The sequence below is a fragment of the Egretta garzetta genome, unplaced genomic scaffold, assembly GCF_000687185.1.
Source record: "Egretta garzetta isolate BGI_Z169 unplaced genomic scaffold, ASM68718v1 scaffold34, whole genome shotgun sequence".
Lineage (NCBI taxonomy): Eukaryota > Metazoa > Chordata > Aves > Pelecaniformes > Ardeidae > Egretta > Egretta garzetta.
In genome coordinates this window covers 371,014-386,177 of record NW_009259586.1, presented here as the reverse complement: position 1 = coordinate 386,177, position 15,164 = coordinate 371,014, and the positions used below count along the sequence as shown (strand labels likewise).

Genomic DNA, 15,164 nt, shown 5'->3' with positions numbered 1-15,164 from the left:
CCGCCAGCACCTGCCGCATGTCCCCGAGGCCACACAGAGACCCCCATTGCCATTGCAATCTGGAGGGGAGAAGAAAGCATCCCTGCTCCCACAGGTGCCACAACCAGATGGGGAAATCCGTGCTTCGGCAGCGTGCCCATCACTCTGCTGTGTCCCAGGGCAGCTGTCTCAAGTGTCTCCAACAGCCTCTTTGCTTATTCCTATCCGTAAAAAGCTGCAGCCTTTCCCCCCACCCCCCGCCCCCTCCCCAACCTGCTTAAGCATCCCGAGATGTGGCAGGGCTGGTGTGTGGGGCTGTGCCGGGGCTGTGGCTAGGGGATACTCTCTGTTAAAGCCACTGGGGTTTTTTGTGTTGGGAATATGCTTAAAAGCAGAACACGGGCCAGATTTTTATTATCCTGTTTGAAACATCATTTTCTGTCTCCCGAATGCACGTCGGAGCGTAGCACGTGTTGGTTTGTAGCTGCTGGGAGAGAGACCTGCCAGCACAGGATGGTGTGGCATGCAAAACCCACCCCTCAGCCTGACTGGAAGAGGAGAAAATGCACGAAAACCATCACTTTTGGGAGAGCATTTTCCCAGTGGTGCAAGGACAGGAGGGACTTCTTTAAAACTTTTTTTAAAGAGCCCTTTTTTAAAGTTTGGAAATGATTTCTGGGGTGCAGAGCAGGTGGCAGGGATGTACGCCAGCAATGCCTGCACGTGGGTGGGCAATGCTTGCCTGCGTCCGTGGCGTCTCCCTCTCCTTTGGGATGCTAAATGCATCCTGAGCCGGGGAAGCAGGGATGGCCGGGGGGTTGGTGCCGGTGGGTATTTGCTGCTTTCTTCCCGGTTTGTGCTAATTCTGTGGCATTTCCAACCCTGTTCATAAATGATAGCAAAGGTGATTTACAGAGGAAGCGGAGAACCCGAGCAGCCCTTGCTCCGGGGCGGCCAGTGCGTCGCTTGTGTTTCATATAGAAGGTACTATCATGCGTTCATTTAAATCCCTTTTTTTTTTTAAAAATTAAGATAATAGGGTTGGGGTTTTTTATTTTTAAAACCAGCTTAAACCAGACGCTGGGACAGCTTTCATACACAAACCAGATTTAATACAGTTAATTTACACTTTTTCAAAGTCTGTGGACGTGGGGTATTTGTGGATGTGCCTGTAGACCAAGCCCTGCCCTGGCTGGTGCTGCTGCCGTGCTGGGCTTGCTCTTTGAACCTCGCTCTGCCAGGGCTTATCCTTATTTTGAGTCTTCCAATACTTCACTCAGTCTCTCAGCATGGAGAAATCAGCCTGGATAGCAGAGAGCAACCAGGCCTTGGGCAGTAAAGGTATTTTTGTAAGAAGGATGAGAGCACCGAGCTTTCATTGTTTGTTAACGAACCTTCAGGGACTAATTGGCTAAACTGCAGCTCTGCCCAAGCGCATCTTGACGGAGGTCATTTTTCAAAGAGAGATGATGCACTAAATTGTAAAAAAGACCCTAAGAAAATGAATAAATGATCCAGAGTGTGATGTTTTAAATAAGCTTGAGCAGATCTGGAGAGGAGCGGCCGCAGGGGCTTCTTGGGCAGGGATGCTGCGGGTGCGTGTGTGGCCGAGGAGGGCCTTGCAGCGGGTTTGTGTCTCCTTCTGCATCCCTGGTGCTCCTCGCTAACAGAGGCAGCAGACGACACACGCTCTGGAGCGGCAAATCCGGCTCTGACGAGCAGCAGGCAGGGTTACAGCGAAGCCCCGGGCAGCAGCTGCCACCGCAGATTCGGTCAGCTGTGTCCGACCAAGGAGGCTCAGCCAAGCAGACGGGTTGTGTCCTTGAAATCTACAACTCCAAGGATGTGCTGGAACCTGGCCCGGCCCAGGGAGCTGCTTTTGTGCATAGATACACCACCTCCCTGTGCAGCGCTGGGCACATCCTCCTGGGAATTTAGCATTTTGCTGGAGATAATGGAAAAATTAGGGAGAGATCAGGGGAGGACCCTAAATTGGCTTGGAACGTGGCATACTTGCAGTGAGCTGTGAAGGTGCTCGATCCTTTGCTTATTTAGGAGATGAGACAATGGCTGGTGGGACCAGAGAGCCTTAAATTACCAGCTGCATCCCGATGGAGAAGCACATTCGGCTGTGCCTGGTACCGTGGCATGCAGCCCTGGCACTGCCGCCTGTGCCGGACCCTTCGCCAACTCTTTATGTTCTTTCTTGTGTTGCAGGGCTGAGAAGACAGAGGTTTTGAGCGAAGATCTCCTGCAGGTGAGGTCCTCTGCAACTGGTCCAACCCATGCCCAGGGTGCCCATGGGTGCCCAGGCACCCACCTGTGGGCGCTGGATGTGGCTGCAGCTCCGTGCCAGTCGGTGCCATGGTGTCCCATGGAGATGAGATGGGCTAGGAAGAGGAGGAGGGCATTGGGAGCATGGGAAGCAGCCTTGGCTCCCTCCCACATGCCTGCCCAGCCTGTTCCCAGCCTGGTTTTCAGGTCAGCTGGAATCAGATCCAGTCTTGTCTCCGCCAGGATGGCAACCTGATAGGGCCGACCGGATTGTGGGCACCTGCGTCTCCTGTCTCTGCTGCAAAACCTGCCCAGGGGACAGGACATGTGACAGCTGGGGGCATTCCCCAAAGCTGACGGGTTGGGTGACTTCAGCAAAACAGCCCAAGCCAAAAACCTGACATGGTGGCTTGGAACGTGGCTGTGGTGCTCGGGTCACGCTCCCTTGGGGACATCTCATCCTGGTGCTTTTTGCTCCAGGAGCAGGGCTTCCTGCATGCCCTGGGGAGGGAGGCGGCTGAGAAAGTGCTGGCAAAGGGACGTGAATTCACAAATCCATCCCTGAATTCCCGAGGTTTCTAACTCCCACATTCTCTAAATCATCACTTATAACTTGGGTGCCGATGAGCAAAACGTCCGTTCAGCCTCTGGTGAGGGTGCTCACCCCTCCTCCATCAGGGTGCAGGCATCCCCTGGCGCCAGCCAGTCAGGCTGCTGTTGGATCCACTTCAAAACCTGTTTTGGGCGTGAGCTGATGTATTTGTATCTTCCAGCTTGGGAATTTGGTCTGTGCCATTGCTATCAGATAGCGGATTCTGCAGAAACAGCCAGAGAACCGGTGTGCAAGGATGCTGATGGCAGGGAGCAGTGACCTGCAGGTGACAGTGGCTGCAGAGTGACCTTTAGCTCTTTCTGGACACCGTGTCCTGCCTACTCGTTGCCCTCGCTTGGACCTAGTGACGGTGCTCCCTGCACGCATCAGGCTTTAGCAAGAGCTGTGTGTTAGCCAAAAGCGGCGGCAGGTTTGAGTGAGCAGTCACTAAAGGGGTAAGGTGAAACTGCTGGAAGAGAGTGAAATGAAGCTCTGTTTGCAAACGTCCCAGCAGCCTGCCTCAGTTAATCACTCCCACGGCCTCTTGCTGCTTTACCAGGGATTTAGCAGCCGTTTCCCCCAGCCCATCCCATGCAGGGAGGGAATGAGGTTGCTCTCCGGTTGCACTGGCACCGGTGAGAAACTGCTGATGTCAGCAGCCGCCCGGGCTCCTGGGGCGTTGGTGGGTTGGTTTGCTGTTCGGCAGTGCCCTCCTCGTGGTATCCACCCCTGCAAGTCAGTCTCCAGTCTTGGGGTTTGGGGTTTTTTTTCCTTTCTTCACCAGTGCTGGTGGCCGGGATGAGCAGGGTGCGGCGGTGCCGTGCCCCGCTGTCCCCAGGGATGGGCAGCCCTGGTAGGACAGAGGGGAGCTGAGCACTCCCCGCCACCAGCAGCCAGAGGGAACATCAATAACGAACCTTTCTCTTTTTAATTTTTTGGACATTTCTCCTTGCGAGCTCTGAGGTCTCCATGGCCCCGTGGCACTGAGAGCTGGACCCTTACAGCCATCCAGTGACATCCCGGTGCTAGCTGGAATCTGTGCCGGCACCGGCGAGGGCAGGCTCGGCTTCAGCAACTTTTTGCATCTTTTGGAGAGGCGGCTAATTCTGCAGGGAGAGCGGCTGGTGCTACCTTGTCTGGGTGCCTCCTGAAGAGTTGGGCATGTTCGCAGGGGTCTGTCTGTGGGGCTGGTGGGGAACCCAAACCCTTCTGGGCGTCGTATCTCATTGCCTCCCCTCTGGCTTATCTGGATGGGTGTGCGGCCACGTGTGCCCTTCTAAATGTCACACCCCTTCCTTTTAACACAGACATGGACATGTGTGTGTGTATGTATGTATATAGATGAAAAAATCTATATCATGTATAGATTTGTATTTATATTATGAAAATTATAAATATATTTTTAAATAATAGAACAAGAGAAAACGGCCTCAAGTTGCACCAGGGCAGGTTTAGGTTGGACATTGGGAAAAATTCCTTCCCCGCAAGGGCTGTCAAGCACTGGAAGGGGCTGCCCAGGGAAGGGGTCGAGTCCCCATCCCTGGGGGTATTTAAAAGCCAGACAGACGAGGTGCTTAGGGCCAGGGTTTAGTGGTGGGATGGCAGGGTTAGAGGAACGGTTGGGCTTGGTGACCTTAAAGGGCCTAAACGATTCTGTGGTTCTATGATCTCTATGATGCCTGGCTGAGGCAGAGCAGCCTCTGCCATCCCTGCGGTGGCTCCTGTGAGATGCCTCCTGCCTTACGGACTCGTACACTGGAGAAGCTCCGCTCTTCTCCCACTTCCCTCAGGCAGGGAATATTTTCTTTTTTTCCAGAATATTTCCCAAGATTTTGAGCTTTAGGGAGAATTCCTTTTTTTCCAGATTGTTTCCCAAAACTTCGAGATTCCCACGTTTTCCCTGGGTGTCTCAGCTGTGGTTTTCAGCAGATCTTGTTTGCTTACATTTAGTGACTCATCTCGCTGAGTATTGAGGTGAACTTGCCAGTTTAATCAATGCAGGGGCAAATAAGGCAATTTGCAGCCCTGGGTTGGAGCTGCAGCCAGTTTGGTTTGTGGCAGGGCTCGGCTGGGGACAGACACCTGCTGCCCTCGCCTGGGGACACATGGGCTTTGGCAACTGCTCTGGATCTGGTCCTCGTCCTTGCTCAGGGGGTTAAGATGGGGCAGCCTCAGCCTGCAGAACCCTTCTCCCTCTTAATGCATCCCTGCCCTGGGAAGGGCTTGGACTCCAGGACTGGTGCATCCAACAGCTTTAACTGAAAATCAAGAAGCCCCTTATGTCCCTGCGCGGCGGGTGCGGGACGAGGCGGGATACCCCGATGATGGGCACCGCTGCATCCACAGGTGGAGAAGCGCCTGGAGCTGGTGAAGCAGGTCTCCCACAGCACCCACAAGAAGCTGACGGCATGTCTGCAGGGTCAGCAAGGCGTGGACGCTGACAAGCGCTCGGTGAGGCCCTGGCAGGGCACTGAGGGTGCCGGGCGGGCTGCTGGCGGTGGCAGGGCTGGCAGGGTGGGAAACACAGCCCTCTCTTTGCAGAAGAAGCTGCCGCTAACGACGCTGGCGCAGTGCCTGATGGAGGGATCGGCCGTGCTGGGCGATGACTCCCTGCTGGGGTAAGGGGTGCCCGGGTCTCCCCTGGTGCTCTGCCGCTGCCGGGATGCTGCCGGGAGTTGCTGCAGGTCCTGTGATGCCGGGTAGCAGCAGGGTTCACAGTGGTGTCGGAGGGGCTGGGATGCCGGTGTGATCTCAGTAGTCCAGCGGTATGCTTTATTCTTCTCCTCACGAGGCGCTGGGGCCCTTTAGTCATGCAGTATGCAATGTAAACTCTCTCTATATTAAGAAAGTTCATACAATTTCAGACTATAATTGGTACAATAGCTAGGGAATGAGATTTTCCTAACACCCAGGGTGCCCATGGTCCTCAGCCTGCTGAATGCTGTCCAACCCTCTGCCCCACGCCACTGCCAAGACCCTTGGGGGCTTTGGGTGGCCGCTGGCCACCCTGGGGGTTTGGGGTGGCTGCCCATTGCTCCCCCCGGTGCCCGCGGTGTCCAGCCCTGCCGGTGCCCTTGCAGGAAGATGCTGCGGCTGTGCGGGGAGGCGGAGGACAAACTGGCTCAGGAGCTCATCCACTTCGAGCTGCAGGTGGAGAGGGACGTCATCGAGCCCCTCTTCGTGCTGGCCGAGGTGAGCAACGGGTGGGGACATCCTTGGGACAGGGTGTCACTGTGCTGGGGGGGCTCGCATCCGAAACAGGCCTGGGAGTTTCATTGCTTGGGCGACATATTTGGTTCCTGACCCCTGCGAGAGGCCTTCCCCTTTTGAGATGTTTGCTTTAATTGTCAGGCAGTGCTTGCACGGTCAGCAGGGCTGGCTGCTGGGGCAGGGGTCCCTGATGGGCCCCTTTGCCTGCCCTCCCTGCTCTTGCTCTTTTCTGCCTCTCCTGCAGGCAGAGGCGTTAACGCTCTTATTTTTGACCCATTTTTCCAGGCTCCAAACACAACACGTTGTTCTTTGGGGTATTTTTTTGATTTTATCTTCCCTGGCAGAAACAGTGAGAGCTTTATGGCACTGCTGGTGTTACCAGGATGGGCAAGCAGAGCCAGACCACAGCTTTATTTTGCTGAATCCTTTGATGAACGGTGCCCACGCATGGGAGGCTGTGCATTGCCATCCCCAAAAGCCCTTTTCCCGCCTTCATCCAGCTCCCCAGTGCAAGCAGCTTTGATCCCCCAAGGACACTGCTCTCAGGGATGTGGGTTATGTGGCTGGGGCTGGCAGGGGGTGGCACGGCTCGGATGGGAACACAGAGGAGGGACGAGCTGTGCCATCTCCTTTGTGATGTTTAAATAAGGAGCTGCATCCTTATCTGCCCGGCTTACACCAGCCCAAACTCCCAGTGGCACAGTCAGGGGTGACCCAGCCCGGGTGCCTCACCGGGGATGTTTATCTCCTCCCGTTCCCATGTGTTACGGCAGGTGGAAATCCCGAATATCCAAAAGCAGAGGAAGCACTTGGCTAAGCTCGTGCTGGACATGGACTCCTCCAGGACGCGGTAGGAAGCTGCTTTATAAAAATTAAAAATTCCCAAGCGATGGGTACTGCCAGGGAGGGCATGTCCTGGAGCCCAGGTACCACAGCTCCCTTAGGACAATAAATCTTGGCCATGTCACCGTGTGCCTGGAAGTTAAGCTCTGCAACGAGCCAAGATTTCTGCTCTTGTCTGCAGAATCCATAGATCCCATTTCCTTGCCTGCCCTCTGCAGAAAAGAATATGTTTTCTGGCACAAATCTTTATCCTCTTTTCCCTATCTTGTGAGTTCTTACGTGATGGCAAAGAGCTGGGTGCTCCTGCTGCTATAGAGTAGTGCTGAGGTGGAGCTGGGATCACCCTTGGGACCGTCCTGTGTCCAAGATGCTGTGGAGGGACCTGTCAGGCTGCATTCCGGATTTTGCCTGGGGCGGTTGAGTTGGCCAAGCTCCACACATCACGGTGTGCCCTGGGGACAGGTTTGGGAGGTTTCCATAGTCCCCAGCACCATGTCCAGGCTCTTCCATTGTCTTCCTTTCTCCTGCCTGGATGAGGCTCATTCTTCTGCTGAAAATAATTGCTTAATTAGAGCCCAGTGCATGCAGATGGTTGTGGGGACTGGGGATGTTTAGGGTTGGGAGCGGATGCTGCAACCCAGCCTGGGCTGGGACCACCTCCATGGTGCTCAGCCCTGGGGACCATGGTGGGCTTGGCTGAAGGGGGGGTCCCTGCGCCGCCCTCCAAGTCCGCTGGGATACAGCCACCGCTCTGCGTGGGTCCCCGTTTCCCTCCCTGAGACACCTCTGCCCTCTCTGCAGGTGGCAGCAATCTGCCAAGTCCTCGGGTTTGGCCAGCAACCTGCAGCCCTCGGGAGCCAAAGCTGACGCTCTCAGGGAAGAGATGGAGGAGGCAGCCAACAGAGTGGAGATTTGCAGGGTACCCAGGGGGATCGCTTCTTGCTGGGGTGGGAGGGGACCTTGGCATCCCAGACACTGTGGAAAACCTGCAGCCTCCCCTCTTACCCCATTCTTTGCCCTCTTCCTACCCTGGTGCCTGTGGGAAACCCCCTTCCAGCTCATCCCGTGCCCAAAGGCAGCCCGGCAGCAGCCCTGACCCTCTCCCCATCACTGCTGGGTGCTGCCGGGGCTTGCTGGATGCTCGAGGTGCCACCCTCAAGAGACAGCAGCTGCAGTGGAGCTGCCGAATGTGGGTGATGCTTGCCAGCCAAGCAGGGCGTCCCCAGTTCCTCTGTCTCCATCCTCCATATCCCACCGGAGCCAGAGAGCATCCCCTTCCCAGGGGTCCTGTCCCAACGGGAGCCGGCAGGCTCGGCACTGAGCAAACCCAGCCCAGGCACAGAGACCTACGGGGAGTGCCAGTGTGTGCTGAGCCCACGCGTGCCACCCGGCCACGTCACCCCCTGCCATCCCATGGGAGCACGACCCACCCAGCTGGTCATGTTGGGTGTGAAAAGCGTCCGAGCAAGGGGGACGCTGCTGCCAGCCCCTGCATCATGGGCTGCAAGATTCAGCAATGAAACCCACAGGCAATTTTGTGTGGCTTTAAATTCCTCTGGGCGGAAGATGCAAGGGGCTGGGGGAGCCTTGCACTGTAGGTTTTGGGCAGGTTTTGGGCAGGACATGGAGCTGGGTGCATGTCTCAAATCCTAGTTCTTTTCTCCAGGGGTACAACCAGAACCCATGCAGGCTTTAAAATCTGGTCCCAAACTCATGCTGTCTCGCCCCCCATCTTAGAGCATCGCAGCCCCACATGCCCAGCAATTTCCAGCAAACCAGCTCCAAATTCACCGTACTGATGGTGGATGTTGCAATGGGGATGTGCTTGTAGTGTTTTAAATCCCTTATTGTTTTCCTCCAGCTGAGTTATCCAATGGGATTCTCAGAAAGGAGCATTTTGGGAAGCAGCAAAGTCTGTTTTGCAAGCGTGGGAGCAGAGACATGTGTCCTGATGCTGAGGGGCTCGTTGCAATTGGCAAGAAGCACCCGATGCCGTGTCAGCCTGGTCCACACCGAGCGGTTGGGATGCTACCCACGGCAGCCAAGCCGTGCATGCTGCTTTGCTGGGCAGCAATTAGCCCTGTGGTTAATGAGCCACTTGCACATGGGAAGCAATGTAGTGAGGTGCGGGGGTGAGCAACTTTGGGATTTAATTTGTGCCGTTCGGCCTGTGCAGCCTTTGGCTGCATCATGGTTTAACCCCTGGCAACTGAGCCCCCCCAGCTGCTCACTCCCTCCCCCCCAGTGGCATGGGGGAGAGAATTGGAAGGGTAAAAGCAGGAAAACTCGTGGGTTGAGATAAAGGCAGTTTAATAGGAAAAGCAAAAGCCACACACGCAAGCCAAGCAAACCAAGGGATTCGTTTCCTGCTTCCCACCGGCAGGCAGGTGCTCGGCCATGCCCAGGACAGCCGGGCTCCATCATGTGCAACGATTCTTGGGAAGACAAAATGCTGTAACTCCCAATGTCCCCTCCTTCCTCCTTCTTCCCCCAGCTCTACGCTGAGCATGATGTCATACGGTGTGGGATACCCCTTTGGCCAGTCGGGGTCAGCTGTCCCGGCCGTGTCCCCCCCAGCTCCTTGTGCCCCCCAGCCCCTCGCTGGTGGGGTGGGGTGAGCGGCAGAAACGGCCTTGGCTCTGTGTGAGCCCGGAACCAACACATCCTGAGGTTATCAGCGCTGTTCCCAGCACAGATCCAAAACACAGCCCCATACCAGCTACTATGGAGAAAATTCGCTCTGCCCCAGCCAAACCAGCCCAGGCTGACAGGTTGTTCCCAAGTAGCTCTCGTTTCCAGAGAGCTCATTGCAAGGTACTGGCTAATTGTGGGCTCTGGAAGGGGCAGGGGCAAGGGTGGGGAGCATTTGCGTGGCGGCAAAAAGCAAACCCCTGCAGTGCTGCCTTAATGTCAACACCCCAAGCACACCTCAAGCAGGTGCTGCAATGTTGGCTCCTGGTGTGACCGAGCTGGTCCCTCCGAAACGGCCGTTATGGTGGCATCGGGGCAGCATGAGTGGGAGGGCGACTAATTCTCTGCTCTCTGCAGGACCAGCTCTCGGCTGACATGTACAATTTTGTGGCCAAAGAAGTAGACTATGCAAACTATTTTCAAACCGTAAGTGCCACCTGTCCCCACGGGACTCCTCTGTCCCTGTCCCCAGCCGCAGGGGTGACAGCTGGTGCCGTCTCTCCCCCCAGCTGATCGAGGTGCAGGCAGAGTACCATCGGAAATCCTTAGCGCTTTTGCAGAATGTCCTGCCTCAAATTAAAGCCCAGCAGGGTAAGTGCCCGCAGCATCTGTCCCACTCCTGCATGCGATACCAAGGGCTCTGCGTCACGCCAGAGCCATGCAGGGCTTCACCATGGCGATGAGCTGGCTGCAGCGTGACACCACGGCGTGGTGCGGCGCTGGGTTTGTGGTTGAGCATCCTCCCTTTGCTCGCCCCAACTGCATCCCGCCTGCCCCGGCACCAGGGAGGGCACCCCCATCCCACTTGGTGGCAGGGGGCAGGATCCAGCCAGCTTCATGGAGCAGGGTGGGGAAGCCTGCCCGAATATCCCCATTGAGCGCAGCACCGGAGGCGGGAACCCAGCGCCAAGGGGAAGTCTTGGGCTTCCGGTTTGCGGTGGTGCTGCCTTCGTAGGAGCTGGGCTGGGCGACCGAGGTCGGGGAAGGCCCTGCGCATTCCCCGGGGCAGGGCTCGGGGTGCTGCCGTTGCTGCAGCAGGGCAGGGAGTGATTTGCATTTTATTTTTTTCTCTCAATCCCACAAAATATTCCTGCCTGAAACTGTGATGGAAGAAGGGGGAATATATTGCAAAGGTTTGCCCATGATCGCTCCCCCTGGAAAACGTTATCCAGCCCCTTTGAAATGTCCCGTGTGATGACTGGAAAACATTTTGTTTGGATTTCATCTTTAAAAAGCACTTCCTGAGCTGCCCAGGACAGAGGTGCGGGGTCCTGTTGTTTTAGCAACACCCAAACGGAATAGTTTGCTGCCGAAACGCTGTGATCCAAGGGCCTTTCGGGGAGGGGATGCCAGCTCTGGCACCATCCCTGCTGTGTCCTCTCCTTCCTCTCACCCCCTCTGCCCGTCACAGAGGCATGGATGGAGAAGCCCTCCTTTGGGAAGCCCTTGGAGGAGCACCTGGCCATCAGCGGGCGGGAGATCGCCTTCCCCGTGGAGGCGTGCGTGACGATGCTGCTGGAGTGCGGCATGCAGGAGGAGGTGAGTCCCATGTCCTACCATCCTCGGCTGGGCCTGATGGAAGGGGACATGGGTGCTTTCAAGGCGGGGACAAGGAACTGGGGGGCTCTGGGGACATCCCCAGCCCCAAAGCTTGTCTGACACTCCCATGTCCTCTGCGAAGGGTCTCTTCCGAGTGGCTCCCTCAGCCTCCAAGCTGAAGAAGCTCAAGGCTGCCCTGGACTGCTGCGTCGTAGACGTGCAGGAGTACTCGGCCGACCCGCATGCCATCGCAGGTAGAGGCTGCCTCGGGGTGGGGGGCTTGGGGTGAGCAGGGTGGCCCATCCAGCCCCCAAGAGCCAATCCTGGGCACCCAGAGGATGGTCATCAGTGGCTTGAAGTCTAGCTGGAGGCCAGTAACTAGTGGTGTAGTCCAGGGGTTGATACTGGTCCGACCCTGATTAACATCTTCATTCATGCCATGGGTGATGGGGCAGGGCGCACCCTCAGCCAGTTGGCAGATGGCATCAAACTGGGAGGAGTGGCTGATGCACCAGAGGGACCTGGGCAGGCTGGGGGAATGGGCTGAGACCTGGTGGAGTTGAGCCAGGGGAAGAGCCAAGTCCTGCCCCAGGCACCAGGACACACTGGGGCCACCTGGCTGGAAGGCAGCTTGGCAGAGATGGCCCCAGGGGTCCTGGTGGCCACCAAGCTGGCCATGGGCCAACAACGAGAAGGCAAACCATGTCCTGGGCTGCACTGGGAGGAGGGATGCCAGCAAGTCAAGGGAGATGATCCTGCCCCTCTGCTCAGCACTGGTGAGGCCACACCTGGAATGCTGGGTCCAATGCTGGGCGCTATAAGAGAGACATGGACATACTGGAGAGTCTCCAGTGAAAGGCCATGACGATGATGAAGGAGCTAGAACTGTTCAGCCTGGAGCAGAGGTGGCTTGGGGGGGGATCTCATCGATGGGTATCAGTGCCTGCAGGGAGGGTGCAAAAAACCCAGAGCTCTTTACAGTGATGCCCAGTGCCAGGACCAGAAGCAATGGGCACCAACTGAACCGTGGGAGGTTCCCTCTGAACATTGGAAGACACTTTGTATGGGTGACTGAGCATTGGCACAGGTTGCCCAGGGAGGCAGTGGAGTCTCCATCCTCGGAGATAATTCAAAAGCCATCAGGACACAGCTCTGGTGGTCCTGCTGGAGCAGGAGGTTGGACCAGATGACCTCCAGAAGCCCCTTCCCACCGCAGCCCTACTGTGATTTGTTCCAGAGCCTTTGAACAGCAAAGACAGAATATATGGAGGGACAAATGCAGGTGCAGAAATACAGCTCCTGGGGAAACTGGGGGCGTTCAGGAGTTGCCATCCACCGAGGAGCACAGTTTGGGTAACCTTGACCTGCACATCCCCTCCCCAGCCGAGGGCTCCAGCAGCGCTTTTGATCACAGGCGAGGAAGAAAACAGGGATGCAATCATAATCCAAGGCGGTGTTGGGGCCCTAATGACACTAATGAGGGTGACGCTAATCAGCATGACGCTAATGAGGGTGACACTATGAGGGTGACACTAATGAGCATGACGCTGATCAGCAGAGGCTCCGCAGGAGTAGGGAGCAGTCGGGAAGATTTACACGTGTTATCATCAAGCTTGCTAACTTCTCTCTACCTCTTCTGGGGCAAAGGGCCTCTCCAAGCCCAGCTGTGAGCCAGTGGGGCTGCTATCAGGCATTAATTGGGTTTAAGTGCCAGCCAGCTGCCTCCATCCTAGGCTGGGTGCTCTGGCGGGTGCAGAATTGGACCCTGGTTTCCTACCAACTGCAATGGGAACCTTTTCCTAGCACAGGGAGCCGTGAACGTCCTAGGCAAAGACAAGTGATGAAGAGCTGGGTGAACGCCTGGTGGCGGCCAAAATAGTGGAGGGAATTGGGGAGGTGCTAGGACGGAGTAGGTGGAAGGGGTGAGGTGGTTGCGGGTGGGTCTGGGGATGCTATGGCCTCCAACAAGCTGGTGGGACTAACGGGTGCTTTGGGACCTGTCGGCAGGGAGGTTGGGAGGGGTGCAGGTCAAAATGCCAAACAGCGAAACCGCTTGGTGCCTGGTGGCCAGTGCCACCCATGGTGTTGAGCTCCGTGTCCTTGTGTGCTGCAGGAGCCCTCAAGTCCTACCTGCGAGAGCTGCCGGAGCCCCTCATGACGTTTGAGCTGTACGAGGAGTGGATCCAGGCCTCCAAGTGAGAATGGGGCATCTCCACTATTCCTCTGTGAAACGGGTGGTGGCATCTTGAGTCCCATCTTGGATGTTTTGGGGGCCATCAGTTACTTCTGGCATGGCTCACAGCACTCAGGATGTTTCCTCCAGGGTCTGAGAGACACAAGGGTTCCCGTGATGCTCTTTGAGCATGGTGGGTCCCAGCAGCAAGCCTGGCCTTGATGTCCCCCAACCCTGATGTCCCCACTGTGGTCCAGAGCACCCTGGCCAAGGTGGCTGAGCTCTCCCAGCATCTTTTGGCAAGCCTTTGGGTGTTGGGCGCTGGTGCTATTTCTGGACGGGTGTGCACACCCTGGGGGACAGCTGGGCGAGGGAGCTCCCATCTGCTCTGCTGGGGTGCTCTGCACCATGAAACCCCCAAAGGCAGCAGGATTGGGCCAGCTGAGGTGGCACCAGCATGCCTGCTCCTGCTCTGCCGTGGGAGGCATTTGGGGTAGGGGGTGAGGGGCACAGAGGGAGGTGGGAGAAGGAGCATCTCCTTTTAGGCTGGGAACCGCCTCGGTGGGAGCACTGGAGCATGGCAGGCACATGGCAGTGGTGGCCCAATGGAGGGGACAAGTCCCCGAGGGGGGCACGTGGGGGAGTGCTGTTGTTCTGAGGGGCTGTTTGCCGTAATTTCCCCTTCCAAAGTGGACGCATCCCCAGAATACAAACCTTAGGGGGACTGCACAGAGGTGAGGAGAGGACCAGCATCCAGCCTGCAGCCGAAAGGTTTCCTTCCCATTTTGGCCTGGTTTGGGGGTTAATTTACTTCTGTAATGTTGGCAGCAGCCTGAGGGTCTCACAGGGCCCCCGAGGGCAGGGCTGGTGGGGTGGAAAGTCCTGCAGTGGGGTGGGAATGGGGCCTGACCCTCTTGCCCACCTCCCCGCAGCATCCCAGAGCAAGAGAAGCGACTGCAGGCTCTCTGGAGCGCCTGTGAGAAGCTGCCCAAAGCCAACTACAACAACATCAGGTGAGCCAGGGGCCAGCGGGGCCCAGGGAGGCCTGTGAGCCTGGCAGACTGACATGGCTTGGCTCTGCTTCCCAGGTACCTGATTAAATTCCTGGCCAAGCTGACCGAGTACCAGGACATGAATAAAATGACGCCGAGCAACGTGGCCATTGTGCTGGGGCCCAACCTCCTCTGGCCGCAGGCGGAGGGGTAAGGTATCCGGGTGGAAAGCGAGCGTGCCAGAGGGATGCTGGGGAAGGGGCGGGGGGGCAGGGTCTGGGGCCAAAATCATGGTAGGAATAAGGCTGGGCTGCGCTGGGGTTGCTGAGCCGCCTTCTGCTGCCTTGCAGGAACATGACGGAGATGATGACGACCGTCTCGCTGCAGATCGTGGGCATCATCGAGCCGCTCATCCAGCACGCCGACTGGTTCTTCCCCGGAGGTAGGCTGTGCCCTGTGGCCGTGGTGTGGCAGGATGGGCTTCATGGGACCTCCCAGCCCTCCCTGGAGAGGGGATGCTGAGCTCCCGTATTTATTTTTGCCAGCCCCCTCGACTTGCCGTAGCTCGGGGCAAGGGGCGCGCAGGCAGAGGTCCGGCAGCTCATGGCTTAGACAGACAGACTCGTCACTCGGTAAAAAAATGGCTGGGTGGCCAAGCCCAGAGTTGTGGTGAGCGGAGCTAAATCCAGTTGGTGGCCGGTCACAAGCGGTGTCCCCCAAGGCTCAGTTCGGGGCCCAGTTCTCTTTAACATCTTTATCCATGACCTGGACGAGGGGATAGTGGGCACCCTCAGTCAGTTTGCAGATGACACCAAACTGGGTGGCAGTGTGGATCTGCTGGAGGGGAAAAGGGCTCTGCATAGGGACCTGG

The 15,164-nt window shown here is 57.0% G+C and overlaps 1 protein-coding gene across 1 annotated transcript in view; it reads left to right on the top strand.

Moving 5' to 3' along the window:
- Positions 1-679: 679 nt before the first annotated feature.
- The window catches only part of ARHGAP44 (Rho GTPase activating protein 44), a 20,985-nt gene continuing 6,500 nt past the window's right edge, over positions 680-15,164 (top strand). The window contains exons 1-16 of the mRNA XM_035893359.1: positions 680-702; positions 1,047-1,067; positions 2,197-2,236; positions 5,192-5,296; positions 5,387-5,463; positions 5,926-6,037; positions 6,829-6,905; positions 7,700-7,817; positions 9,947-10,015; positions 10,099-10,180; positions 11,001-11,128; positions 11,271-11,382; positions 13,242-13,323; positions 14,234-14,314; positions 14,390-14,503; positions 14,644-14,733. Of these exons, the coding sequence (XP_035749252.1) occupies positions 680-702; positions 1,047-1,067; positions 2,197-2,236; positions 5,192-5,296; positions 5,387-5,463; positions 5,926-6,037; positions 6,829-6,905; positions 7,700-7,817; positions 9,947-10,015; positions 10,099-10,180; positions 11,001-11,128; positions 11,271-11,382; positions 13,242-13,323; positions 14,234-14,314; positions 14,390-14,503; positions 14,644-14,733 (1,331 nt within the window). The remainder of the gene's footprint in view (positions 703-1,046; positions 1,068-2,196; positions 2,237-5,191; positions 5,297-5,386; positions 5,464-5,925; positions 6,038-6,828; positions 6,906-7,699; positions 7,818-9,946; positions 10,016-10,098; positions 10,181-11,000; positions 11,129-11,270; positions 11,383-13,241; positions 13,324-14,233; positions 14,315-14,389; positions 14,504-14,643; positions 14,734-15,164) is intronic.